Source organism: Erythrolamprus reginae, chromosome 2 (assembly GCF_031021105.1).
Source record: "Erythrolamprus reginae isolate rEryReg1 chromosome 2, rEryReg1.hap1, whole genome shotgun sequence".
NCBI classification, from domain to species: domain Eukaryota; kingdom Metazoa; phylum Chordata; class Lepidosauria; order Squamata; family Dipsadidae; genus Erythrolamprus; species Erythrolamprus reginae.
This window is the reverse complement of record NC_091951.1, coordinates 204,732,424-204,746,131: the sequence shown is the minus strand read 5'-3', so window position 1 is coordinate 204,746,131 and position 13,708 is coordinate 204,732,424. Positions and strand designations below refer to the sequence as shown.

General features: G+C 40.2%; 2 protein-coding genes across 2 annotated transcripts; one reads left to right on the top strand and one right to left on the bottom strand.

Moving 5' to 3' along the window:
* Positions 1–1,964: 1,964 nt before the first annotated feature.
* Positions 1,965–7,067, top strand: TEX28 (testis expressed 28). Its single transcript, XM_070736813.1, has 4 exons — positions 1,965–2,039; positions 3,818–4,470; positions 5,790–5,925; positions 6,756–7,067. Exons 1-4 carry the CDS (start codon positions 1,965–1,967, stop codon positions 7,065–7,067), a joined length of 1,176 nt encoding a protein of 391 aa, XP_070592914.1.
* A 1,723-nt stretch (positions 7,068–8,790) lies between these two features.
* On the bottom strand, positions 8,791–12,844 carry LOC139161799 (red-sensitive opsin). Its single transcript, XM_070741402.1, has 6 exons — positions 12,709–12,844; positions 11,412–11,708; positions 10,841–11,009; positions 10,156–10,321; positions 9,084–9,323; positions 8,791–8,904 (listed from the first exon to the last, which is right to left on the bottom strand). Exons 1-6 carry the CDS (start codon positions 12,818–12,820, stop codon positions 8,791–8,793), a joined length of 1,098 nt encoding a protein of 365 aa, XP_070597503.1. The 5' UTR covers positions 12,821–12,844.
* Between the last annotated feature and the right edge of the window lie 864 nt (positions 12,845–13,708).

The following is a 13,708-nucleotide window of genomic DNA, read 5'->3' as shown; positions in this document are numbered from 1 at the left end:
CATATTTTAACTGCCTTCTGAAAATCAGCAGCATCAGGACCATACAGGACTATCCAGACAAGTTGAATGAGGGGCAGAGGGCAGCATTTGACAAGGCTGCTTTGTGTCTCTTGCTGATGGGATTCCCTGTGAGATGATACCTCAACAAACTATTTTTTCCTGATATCATTTGGTGAGGAAATATACTGTAATTGGGATCATGCAGTTCCAAAGATACAGAGCCTAAATCATGAAGGATTTTTAAAATGAGATCCAGCATCTTGAATTGCATTTGGAAGCCAACTGATAAATATCTCAGACAGGAGGTGTGATATGCTGAAACTAAGATACACATCTAACTATTTCAGGCTGCTACATTCTGAAGTAGCAGCATCCAACAATCTCTAAATGGGAGGCACATTGCAGTTACTTGTAGATTATAATATGTGCCTCATCCATTCAAAGTGGTCTGTTGTAAGAGCAGTTGGGATACTTATTTCAGGCAGGGGTTTTGAAGAAATAGCAAGTGTAATCAAATGGAAGATATTATTTAACTAGTAGATTTATCTACTAGGAACATATTGGTTGAAAAATCCCATTGGAAGAGCAATTGCTTTATCTAAATGAAGTGACTGTACTACTACTAATAATAATAATTTATTAGATTTGTATGCCGCCCCTCTCCATAGACTCAGAGCGGCTCACAACAAAATAATAACAGTGTAACAAATCTAATATTAAAAACATCTAAAACTCATCATTAAAACCATACAACATAATCATACCATGCGTAAACTATATAAGCCTGAGGTATCTCAATTCCCTCATGCCTGGCGACATAGGTGGGTCTTTAACAACTTACGAAAGGCAAGGTGGGTGGGGGTGGTTCTAATCTCTGGGGGGAGTTTATTCCAGAGGGCCGGGGCCACCACAGAGAAGGCTCTTCCCCTGGGGCCTACCAGACGACATTGTTTAGTCGACGGGACCTGGAGAAGACCAACTCTGTGGGACCTTATCAGTCATTGGGATTCGTGCAGCAGAAGATGGTTCCGAAGGTATTCTGGTCCGATGTCATGTAGGGCTTTATAGGTCATTACCAACGCTTTGAATTGTGACCAGAAACTAATGCAGGCCGCGGAGTGTTGAAGAGATGTGGGCAAATCTGGGTAGCCCCACGATAGCTCTTGCAGCCGCATTCTGCACGATCTGGAATTTCCGAACACATGTAGAGAGTGTTGCAGTAGTCAACCCTCAAGGTGATGAGGGCATAAGCGACTGTGAGTAATGACTCCCTGTCTAAATAAGGTTGCAACTGGTGCACCAGGCGAACTTGTGCAAACGCCCTCCTGGTGGTGCTCTAATGTTAGCTGTGGATCAAGGAGGACACCCAAGTTGCGAAACCTCTCCAAGAGGGTCAATAATTCCCCCCCCCCCAGGGTGATGGATTGACAGATGGAATTGTCCTTGGGAGGCAAAACCCACAGCCACTCCGTCTTGTCAATGGTGATTTTACATTCTGACGATGTTAACAAGAGTGGGTAACAAGAGTTTTTTTAAAGTTCTGGAGACCGTGATGTCTGCCGTTTCTTCTATGACTACACCTGGAACTCACATTTTGCAATATCCCCCAGTCCCCCCCCTACATATATACATATTTTTATATTTTTATTTCTTCTGTTATAATTTTGTGTATTCCGTTTCTTTTTTTATTTAGTTAATTTTAAAAATTATTTAAAAAGAGAGATGAAGAAAGTCATAAAAGTTACCTCTTAACACCATTTTAAGTAGGCTAGAGGAAGTTGCAATTTAGCTTCAACAAAGTACAATTTTATTTATCTCTTTGCTAGTCGAATTTGTATAGCTGTCTATCTCATCAAAAGTAACTTTGGCCAACTTACAATAACCAAATAAAACAAAAAATATAAAAAGATTAGATCACAAATTAATGTTACTTTTGTGCACTTGTCTGTTTCCATGCAGCATTCATGGTAGACTATAATTTAACCAAAGGAGAACCTTCCCAGGACTCAGAAGCTTCAACAAGTCAAGGTCCCAATCCAGTGAGTGACCAATAAAGCACATTTCTTCACATTTAAAATGCATTTTATCTAGCACATGGCTCTCTTGTAGACACTCTTGACCACGAACTATAACTTTCTAGATCACAATTAGATTGTAGCCTAACAAACCCATTCATATGTATAGCATATCAGATGAACTCAAAGGTTGGATTGCTCTGGTAAACTATGGGTAAATAAATATTTCTAAGTCTAAGGACACAGTCTGATCACTACGTATTGAGATTTCAAACAGTAAGTATCTCTCATTGTAATGGCAGTTGTCATGATTCAGGGAGAAAGATATATGATGTCATTGCATTGTTCTAATGACAGGGAATTTTCTGTGCACAGGTACTTTTCCAGAAGAGAACAGAAGATAGGGCAAACTATAAGAAACACTAGTATTTTTGCACCTTACCAGCCATAGTCAAATACCCTGTTTCCCCGAAAATAAGACGTACCCCGAAAGTAAGGCATGTCAGAGTTTTTGCAGAATTTACTAATATAAGGCACCCCCCGAAAATAAGACGTAGTCAAGTTTACATACGGTACGGTGGAAAAACATATGGTACCATTCAAAGCTGTTCATAGCATTACCGTAATAATGTGGCATCCCCTGCTGGCCCCTTCCATTGCTTTGTACCGTCCAGTACAGCAGACACAGTCTGCTGCTGTCTCAGCACCATTACAGTCTCCACTACAGTGCATAGACTGTAGTTCCTCTGGTGGCCAGAAGCTGCAATAGCGGGAGTATATTGTTATACCATATAAGTGCCGTCATTTGTGTGTGTGGGTGCCATACTGACAGGTACCATACCATAATCAGTGTACCGTATGGTACACTTTCTTTGGGGGTCTCAGCTTTTCTGCCTGTGAATTTGTCTTATTTGAGAAATATAAGGCACCGCCCGAAAATAAGACGTAGCACAACTTTTGGAGCAAAAATTAATATAAGTCAATGTCTTATTTTCGGGGAAACACGGTAGGATCAAAGTAGAATGTCATCCCTTACGCATTATACCCACACCTAATCATCTCAAATCCAGGAAGGCATTTCAAAAGGTTTTTGACCAGTTCTTTGTCTCCCAAGTACAACTTTGTGTACCGTATATATCCAATCTCTCCATTCCTTTTTCCCTTTTGTCAAGGCATGCTTTAAGAGACAGTGAGGTTGAGATAAATAGGAAGTTCATCAGAAAACTGAAGAGTCAGCCAGCTGCTGATCATCTCTCTGATTTTGCCACCTTGATTTTCCCCCATAAAGAAAGGAGAGATTTAAAATTCAGTGTGCTTGTACAAGCTGAGATATACTGAGGAATCAGTGCTTAAATCCACAGGTGAAGCAAGAAAGGTGGAAGTGAATGAACAAGGTTCAAAATATAATTTTATTAGGAATCTTGTTTAATTTAGAAATTTGAACTAGGGGGCAGTAAGAACTGGCACTGAATATCTGAGGTTATAAAATTGTCATAGGTTTGCCTGGAAAGAGAGTTATTGGACAGTCATCTCTTATTCAGCATGCCTCTTTCTCCACAATGTCCAAATGGTAGCACTCCATCTTTCTCTATAGAAAGGGAAACTGACTACCCTAGATGAAATCAAAGTAGAGAATATGGGAGTAAATACAAAGTAGACAGTATGAGGCTTTACATTCTGGGATCACTCAGTACATTGTTAGTTACCTAATGGGGCCTCCATGTAAAATATGACAATTCTGAGGTACCTTAAATTGGTATATTTTGCTCTGATATTCCTGTCTTTCTGCTCCAACCTTGCAGCAGGTGGACTCCAGTAGGACCCACAGGTCCTCTATTTCCTCCGGAACTTCCCAGTCAAGTTACCGAAGTCCGAAAGATGCTCTACGCCATCGTATATTGCACTTGTCTGAATTGCTGCGGGTGGAGAAGGCCAATCGTGATGAGAACCTCTCCACTTATGTGGAACTGGTAAGCAAAGCTGATCGGGAAAAGGCCCCCTCCATCCGTCAAGCATTTGAACGTATCAACCAACGCTCCTCGGCTAATATTGCTCATCTTGAACAGCGTCTTCAGGATTGCTTAGCCCAACTGAAGAGATTGGAGCAGAAGAGTTTCTCACCTGCAGAGAGCAGTTCCTCTCCCCCGACCCAAACTCTCAAAGTCAATGTGGCTCATCAAGGGCCATATAGCATATTCAAGTTCCGCCCTACAGAAGCTCCTCTGATAGAAGAATACTCCATCCCAGAGACCATAGAAAATGAGTCTATCACAGAGGCAGCCCCAAAGCAGTATCTTGAAGAGGAGGCAAAAAAGAAGCTTCAGGAGCTGAAGAACCAGATCATGGAACTAAAGGAATATCACAAAGCCCTGGACAACCAGAGGAACATATTAGACGAAACTTGGAAAGCTGATAAAAAGCAAATTATGGAACTCCTACAGGAGGAAAAGAAAAGGTGGGCATCCACATTCTTGAGAATATTCCATTTCCTTGCCATTCAGGCTTGATTGTCCCTGGTGTCCTGTTTCCTCCTGACACTTATTCTCTTAGAACATCACAGTTCTGTCTTTAGTGATAAAGACAGAATGTCTTTTCTGGATATGAATCTCTTTACCTCATATGCCACATTCACACAAAAATGTGTTACTAATGTAATATCACAATATAGATCATAACTTGCCTATTTCTTCTGATCTTCTCCATGCTTTATTGACATTACTCAGACACTTCCTGCTTTTCTTGTAATATGAAAAGTGCACAGCCACAACTTCCCTAGCCAGAAGGAATGTTGCAATGATTTTTTTATTAGAAATAGATCCATCTTGTATGCAAAAGTATATAGAGCTTGAGAACATTTTTACAACAATTAATCCTACTGCTGTCACTCCACATTTATTGATGTGCTTTCGCAGCAAAGCAGAAATACACTACTACTAGGTTGGTTTCTTTGCTGGTATTTTCCATCCCATAATCCTCCAATCAGATTAGATCAGATCATATCAGATCAAATCAGATTATAACTAAACTAGGCTATTTAAAAGATTCCTTTTGGAAAAAAATAATTTAACTGAATGAACAGATAATTTTTCATATTTTTCTTTAAAAAAATAATAAAATCATGTATCTATAGCATGAAGTAAGAGACCAGACTGAAGGCTAATTTACCATTCCATTTGCTAGTAAATATCTCTGTTGTTTCTATTATGTAACCAAAAGGAAGTCAATCATTGCAAATGAATAAATTTGACTTCATATTTATTATGTCTATTTTTTACCTTCAGATCATTTCACTTAGATAAAAGAATATCTGATAGAGAACCCTTCAGAAGCATATTTAGCATAATAATTCAGCCTACCAAATTGTTTTATCTACTTGTCACATCTTTGGCAGCAATAATGCTTTTTAGTTCCAACCTTCACTGGGCTCCCAAAAGTATTTTTTCCTTAATGTCAATTTTTCCTACCAGTATTAGATTCAGTGCTTTGAGGTACCCCAGAATGTTTGATTTCTTGTTTTCACATTCCCAAACACAGATGGCACTGGATAGTTGTAATCCTCTTCCCAATCTAGGATGAGCATAGTCACCCATTTATTGTACTGGAAGTGTCAGATCAGGAAGCAGAGCCAGCTCATCATAATCCATTTAGAGCAATGCCTAAAGTGGTGATTGTAACAAGATCAGCCAGTTGGCTGGGAGGTGGAGGGGGGAGAGAAAAAGGACTTAGAACACAGGATCAGATTATAGAACCTCACTTAATGCCACCTTTCTTCAGGCACTATAACCTGGAAATACAAGTGAATGATGCAGTACAACTAAATCTCAACGAAATCACCAACCTCAAACATGATCTGGCCTGCACTGAGGAGAAGATGGTGTATCAATCTTATGAGAGGTCCCGGGATGTCTGGGTAAGAGATGGCTTAACTAAACTCATGGGTGCTGTACACAGTATTATTCTTACAAACATACAAATCTAAGAAATTGTTATTATTCTGAGAGCAAAGAACAGGACATTGGAATAGGTTGCATGTGGCTAGCTTGACAGAATGCACAGAAATGGAACAAAAGGAAAAAAAAGTACTACCCCATCTTACTCAATAGGCAACTTCAACTGTCTTGAGAGAGAGAGAGAGAGAGAGCAGTGTATTTTTGCAATAAGAAATGAAGGTTGCAATGACTTTCATTGTAGGGTGCCCAAAAACTCAGAGGACGAAGGATTATAGAACGATGTTACAAGTGGTACAAGCACTGGCACTATTGTTTTGTCTGCCGATAAGATCACCATAACCTGCTTTTGCACATACTGCAAAAGCCAGTTTCTTAGCATTAGTAACACACATAATCTACAACAAAATATTGCACTGTGCCTTCCCCTTTTGTACAAGTCAGCATTCTATGAACAATGAGCATAGTATTAATTGGGCTGTTTCGGAGTGCCCTCAACATTTTCCCTCTAAAGTATTTCCTCTCTGTGCCTTTGTAAACCCTAGCAGCCTTTTGAACTTGTTGGCATCTGTCTGTCTTGTCTAAATAGTGCCAGTTGGGTTACCCAGGAGTCAGAAAATTGACCTTCCTCTTTGCAAATATAAATAAAGCCATCAAAGAATTAGAGCACATGACCTGCAAATGGCAGGTGAAAAATAACGCTGGGAAAATCCACCTGGGATTAACTAAATCAGTGCCTGGAAACTGGCTGATCCTGACCTGACCTCCTGTCTTTTCCTTGTCTTTGTGGTAGGAGGTGCTGGATTCCTACCAGACCCGGCTTGCCAAACTGGAACAGCAGCAGCAAGCCCAACAGCAGGAGGCAATGGAGATGCCCCAGACCAGTATGTATAAGCTTTATGGACAGCTCATGAACCTCCTATTGACCGTTGCTGCCATTATCCTGGTGTTTTTTTCAACCATTTCAGCTTTTATAGTTCCGCTTGTGCATACTCCTATGCGGGCCATGTCCACTCTCCTTGTGATCACCATCGCAATTCTTGCATGGAATTACTTCCCTGACATTATTGAGTCAGAATGGAAAAAATGGCTTCCTTCATCTTGACAGTCAGACAACGTTGGCATCACTATTTATGTGCCCATGCTGCAGCTTCTCAACAATATAACTATTTATTTGTTTATTAAAATTAAAAAGTAGTCTGTCTTTCTGTTCTTTCTTTTCCCCTTGATTGTTACGATAGCTATGAAGAACTAAATTGCAAAAGTGCTTGAAAAACAACTCCACATGACAATCCACCTCTGAATTCTAGTGTCCCATATGAGCTGAAAAACATTGCAGGAAACTTGAGGTTTGATGTTCATGTCTGCTATGGAGGTTCAACTTTTGGAGCGGAAGAGAGGAATATGTGCTGCATACACATATGTATATGAAAGCATGATTTCACATGAAAGAAAATAAAGGGAATTTTATAGGTTTAAATCCTTGTTTAAGCTATTCAGCCAGCAATTTTTTTGGTACCTTAGACAGGAAATCCTATTGCATTCTAATAACAGACATTTTATTCTTCAGTGCTCTTCTCATCAGTTAAGGTTTGCAGAAGAAAACTTCCCAAATATTCTGTCTCATTGCTCGGATTTGTTTCTGTCACACTTTTCTGTTGTCAGGGGGGGTGACCCATGCTTTTCAGTTTGAGCTACCAGTTTCACCCTGTTTGATTTCTACAGATATCCACTGTCAACAATTAAAATTACCTTTTGATATTTCTCTTTTTCCACTAATCCACAGTCATTATACTGGTACCTAAGGCAAATTCCCACATGCCTGGATACCTTGCAAGAAATATAAAATGTTGTGTTTTGCAACATAATTTGTAAGATACAAACTCAGCTTTTATACATAAGGTAAACATTTTTGTACATTAATTTATTCTGTCTCATTGCTGTAAGGTTTTTAAAAATAATTTTGCCCATTGCATTTCTAGCTAAATATCCCACGGAACATGGGTGATTTAATATCAAATATTATGTACAGAGTGGGTCCTGTTGAGCCATGCTGAGGAGATATACAGAGCTCTAGGATGGCCAAAATGCTACAGCAAATTCTCATTTATGTTTTCTGACAGAATTATGTTTCCTCTTAGGCATAGCTAGAAATCAGTATCTCCAAACCTGCTGAAGCACAGAAATTGCAAGAAACAACTTCATTCTCCAGCCTCCTTTCAATGGACTCCCTGCACCCACCCAAACACTTCATAAGATGGGCAGAGCAAAAGATAACCAAAATAGAGCTGCTGTGGCTGATATCTAGATTATCCCCTTTTTGTGGATACATCAAACTATCTACCCATTCATAGGAAATGGCATCTTGAAGATGAGCGGATTCTCTGTTTAAAAAAAATAAAAAGGGACAGACTTGCTTTGCAAAAGTCATAAACTTTGCACAGGAGCCTTTGTTTTGCCTGTCTTGCAGTCCAAAGGATAAGTGCAAGATTAATTAAAGATACAGTGATAGGGGATGACAACAACAATCAAAACAACCTCTGAAGCCTCAGGGAAATTTCGGACTGATGGAATATTTGAATATAGAGACATGATTGCCACCCCCTAAACAATTCTGAAAGGAAAGCGGAAACACCTCCCTCTCCCTAGGAGAAATAGAAGGACCCAACCTGGGTCACAGTCTTAAGTCCAAGGAAAGGGTTTGTGCAATAGCAGCCCAATATGTTAGATATGCATAGGGCATCCACATGCTGCGAAAAGAAGGAGAAATTCTCACTAGGGCTCTCCTGGGAGGCAGAACTGTCTTGAAATCTATCAAGAAAGAGCTCTTATGCCGGTGATACAGAAGAGTTAGAGGCAGATGAGACTTCGGTGCGGGAAGTAGAAACTTCAGAACCATCGTCCACTTTCTTGCCAAAGAGCTGCATTATGCAATTACGGAACTGCCAGGAGATAGACAAATGTCAATCAGTTCTACCCTTTTCCACCACATAACATAACACAACCCCCTAAATGATATAAGCCCCATCCCCCAGTTGCTTTCTGTTAATTACTCTTAATCCACCCATCTCTCTCAACTCCAATAATTTCTAGCTATTCCATTGTGGTCAGAACAAATTACCTGTCTGTTCATGAAGACATAGATAATTGGGTTGTAAATGGTGGCGCTTTTTGCAAAGAAGGCAGGCATGGAAGCTGTCAGAGGGTGAAAGGCATAGCCTGGATTGGCAACAGCAAAACAGGCAAAAAATGTATATGGTCCCCAGCAGACAATATAGGCAATGATCATGACCACTACCATCCTTGACACTTCCTTCTCAGCCTTCTGTGTTGATTCTGACTCTTTCTGCTGGGCTGCAACCTATGAGAGAAAGGAAAGAAGTCAGATTAATAAAGTAAATCTCAGATCTCTAGGTTGTGATTTGGAACCAGAGAGAGAAATGAGTTTACCATAGAATTTGGATCCAGATTAAATTTGTATGTGGATCTCCTTTTATAAGGAAAGTAATATAACCAGAAGTATGGTGAAGATGAACTTAGAAAAATTGGGAATCATTCCTGGCAAAGGCCTTATTAGGAAACAGATTAGCCAGAGGACTTTTATAGAAGTGGAGATCACATTAGGGGAACTAACTGGGTATATATTGGTAGTGAGGTGTTTTTATTTGTGTTGCAATGTGGATTTTCAAGTACAGTGACAGAATTGGGGCTCCATTAACAAAATATTAATTTATATTATAAAAGCCAAATACCACTCACTCCTCACAAAATTTCTAGAACTGTAGAGCCTATAAACTTGAAACTTGGCACGTATGTTCCCCTTGGCTTCTAGGTGCTCGCTAAGAAAGGATTTTTCGAAATGACCATCAGATCATTAGTATTTCTTATACAGTATCATATTATCATGCTCTGATGCTAAGGAGTTATACATTCTACATAAGTTTGCAAGCTTTAGGTGTTAATATATCAATGTATCAAGCCCGATCACATAATTTTGTAGCGAAGCACGGGAATCCAGCTACTAGTTCTCTATATAGCTTTCAATTAGAGACTCTATAGCAGTGATACTTTAATTTGGGAGAAAAATGTGCTTTATAAGAAAGAGAAAGCTAGTCACAAGGAACATGAAGGAGAATACTAGAGGAAAGGAAGGATACATGACATCTGTGATATAATACAAAGTGTGTATTTACCGCACGGATAGCCAGCCACACTTGCAAGTAGCAGATAACGATGACGCTCAGGGGAATTGCACAACAGGTAATCATCAGGACAACCATGTAAGACTGGACACCTGGATCTTCACTGCCACTGAATACATCTGGACCACATGATGTTTTCAGGCCATGGGGCCAGTACCTGGTTGGGAGGAGAAGAACATCCTTTTCACATTTGAGATTTGAGTAATCTTTTGAGCCCCTCTTAGTATGTTTTACATTTGTTCATAGAAAATAAAACAGAAGAGTTTCTTATGCCACACAACATTCTGATGAAGATAGATTTGATAACATCAGAAGCAGTTGCATTCAGAACTGCTTTAGGCTTCAATATCTCAATACCTTTGTATAGAGATCCTGCTCATTTTTCACCCTCTCATCAAAATTAAATGTCAAATGAAAGATTTAATGACTTGTAGATTAAAAATGATTGATGATCCACATATTTCTCATTGAAAAAACCCCTCAATGGCTCTTCCCTATCAACATTTTTGATGAAAGCTAGCCACTTTTTATGTGAACATATACATAAGTTTATTTTTTGGCTATGTTGGAAAGCTGCTGAAAACGATGAGAGTTTAGTCCAACACATCTGAAGGACATTTCCCTGCTCCTTTGTTTCCAGTGATGTCGCTCTGTACCATCCCCTCCTTATACTTACCTACTCCAGCCAAAGACTGGTGGTGCTGTCCAGGCGCAAGACCATATCCAGGAGAAAAAAATACCACCAAGAGCCATTTTAGCATCAAACTTGACATTTCCAAAAGGTTTGCAAACAACAACCCAGCGCTCCCAGGAAATAATGGCCAAAGACCAGAGAGCTGTAATGCCTGGGAAGGAAGAGCATTAGAGGACAACAATAAGGACATAGATCTATTAGGTATGTGTGTGTTTGTGAATTATATATAATCTATCATTACATTACAAAAATTCAGTTTCTGGCCTGCTAAAACATTTATACAAAACAGCAACAAGGGTCAGAAAGCTGAAATGGTTATACTGAAGCCTTTACTAAATGTTTTGCCAGATGTGTCCTGGAATGCATGGGATTAATAGGCAAGCAACTCAGGGACATGGAGGCAAAAGGAACAGCATGATGGGTGATCTCTGAGGACAACAGGATTATAGGATGTGCTTATATTAGGGGGAAGAGGATAAAACTGTGACCTGGAGGGAAGGGATTGGGGTAAAAAGGGATTAAGCAAAAAACATCATGAATTAGTACTTCTTACCGCAAGCAGAGACAGTATAACCCTCCAAAACACACAAAGGATGGCCAAGGATGAAATAGCCAAAGAACTGGTTGATGACACTGATGGTGCTAGCAATAACCGTTTCACCCAAATCAGCTATAGCCAAGTTCACCAAAATCCAGTTGAGTGGATGCCGTAATTTCTTGAATTTGGCTGTGGCCACCAATACCAAACCATTGGTAAAGACTGAGGCAACGACAACAAAGACCATCCAGAGTGAAGTTATGTTGTAGACCCATCGTGGTGCAATATGGTAGTTTGGACCTTCAAAAGGGTCTGCCAGAAGATGGACAAAGTTAAATATTAGAAGGATCTCAGCAAGCATAATGGGCAAATCAATCAGGGAAGTGTTCTGCTAAAATAAGACAAGGTCCCTATTCTTGTAAATAATTCAAGAGTTCATCCATAGGAAAGTATATACTTCTCTATGACTTATAATACAGGATTATTTTTAAAAAATGAACCAATTTCACGACACAATATTTTATTAAGGAAAAGTAATGCAAAACTCCAGCCAAGTCACAAGTATTCTATTCACAATCAACTTCCCCCCCCTGTCTTACAAGGGTTCAATGTGGCCACCCCCTGCAGCATGGGCAACATCAATGCGATAAGAGAATTCATCCCAGGCGCGTATCAGCATATCACAATCCACTGAGTTGATCGCTGTTGTTATTTGATGTTTAAGATCATCGAGTTTAGTGGGTAGCGGTGGAACATAAGCGCAATCTTTTACTTATCCCCACAAGAAAAAAAAACCCATGCAAGTTAGGTCTGGGGATCTCACAGGCCAAGCACAAAGAGCAAGGTCTTAGGCCCCCCAACGCAGAAAGCCTTTTCCTGAGGACTCACCATTCCAAGGGTAAAAAAACAACTGAATATTGCCAGAAGAACAACGCGACTTCATTGTCCCTGTGGCAGCCATTCAAAACTTAGATCTCTCCTCTTTCAAACGGTCACTGACTCATTACGTGACAATGCTTGAGAACTGAAGCAATGCATCATGAAATCTGTTCATTCTTTTTGAATAACCCTGCCTACTAAGGCCATCACTGCCATTCCCATCCTTCTACTGGGACCACTTTGGAGCCCTTCCTTATCCAAAACTGTTCCAGCGGCAACTAGCAAATTCCATTTCAGGGACCCCTCTTCCGTTTAATTGCCAAAGTTGAAGTCAGCTGGAGAAAGCCCACCTTCTGCTCTTGCAAAAGTTTATCCTCTGAACCAACCTTAGCCTGCCCACCTACCCCGGTTCTGAGGCCCTTGCCAAACTCACCACGGGTATTGTTGGTATTGGTGTAAGCAAATACACTGTCCCTGGTGGTATCTTCATCATCATCACTGCGTCGACGAGCAGCAAATACTGCCACATTCCAGGCCTCTGTCATGGCCTTGGTTACTGTCTTTCCCCTTGTTTGTGTTTCTTGCCCTCTCTCTCTCTCTCTCCCACCTTCTCTTTCTTTCTCAGTTCTTTGTTTGTTGTTGCTCTTTCTCTCAGCTCTTGATCAGCCTCTCCCATCCAATAGTCTACGCTAAGGGTCAAACTCCTACCCATTTATATATCTACCCCCACCCCAGAAGATTAAGCTTTCATCTTGGAGAATAAGATCCCCCAAAGCCCTTAAACGTTTTATCCCTTAATTGGGCTACAATGCTACAATTTGGCCCTCTCCCCTCCTCCTTTCCTTCTTCTTCCCCTCCTCCCCTGCTCTGTTGGTTGCGTATTAACAGCTTGCACGTGTTCTACATCACCAATGGTATCTTTGCCGGACACCTCAGGTAAGAGATGAGCATGATGGAGGGATTAAAGAACCCAAAGAACTCCACTAAGCTGGTTCAGAATGGAATTTCCTTCCCATTTCCAAATGTCCCATTTTTGTATGTTACTCCAACTTTACTGTACCAGAAGTGGTGTTTTTTCACCAAAGACAATGCCCTGGAATTACCCCAAGAAATGATCTTCAAAATCTTTTTATATAGATCACCAAATATAGATGAGGGGACTTTAGTGCTCTCTGAGTTTGGTTGTTTTCTTTTAGACATTCCATTAGCCAAAGATGTTACCTATTTTGAGTAATGAAACATCTGCAAGAAAACACCCCAGCTCACCAAGGACCACTTATTTCAAGACTGACCTACAAATGTTCTCCTTTATTGGAAACATAGATGGACATAACTTGTCATAATGGTATTATCTCTAGCCTATTCAAATGATGTCCAAACACTCATCGCATCAAGCACAAAGTAATATTTCTCATTCCCAACATTAGATGCTA

What these genes read in the sequence shown, in the direction of transcription:
- TEX28 (XM_070736813.1), top strand. Translation starts at nt 1,965, where the DNA reads ATGGTAGACTATAATTTAACCAAAGGAGAACCTTCCCAGGACTCAGAA. An exon ending in CAAGTCAAGGTCCCAATCCA is followed by an intron (nt 2,040 to 3,817) that starts GTGAGTGACCAA and finishes CCAACCTTGCAG; the next exon opens with CAGGTGGACTCCAGTAGGAC. An exon ending in CTACAGGAGGAAAAGAAAAG is followed by an intron (nt 4,471 to 5,789) that starts GTGGGCATCCAC and finishes ACCTTTCTTCAG; the next exon opens with GCACTATAACCTGGAAATAC.
- LOC139161799 (XM_070741402.1), bottom strand. Translation starts at nt 12,820, where the DNA reads ATGACAGAGGCCTGGAATGTGGCAGTATTTGCTGCTCGTCGACGCAGT. An exon ending in TTATACTGTCTCTGCTTGCG is followed by an intron (nt 11,010 to 11,411) that starts GTAAGAAGTACT and finishes CTTCCTTCCCAG; the next exon opens with GCATTACAGCTCTCTGGTCT. An exon ending in CCAGTCTTTGGCTGGAGTAG is followed by an intron (nt 10,322 to 10,840) that starts GTAAGTATAAGG and finishes CCTCCCAACCAG; the next exon opens with GTACTGGCCCCATGGCCTGA.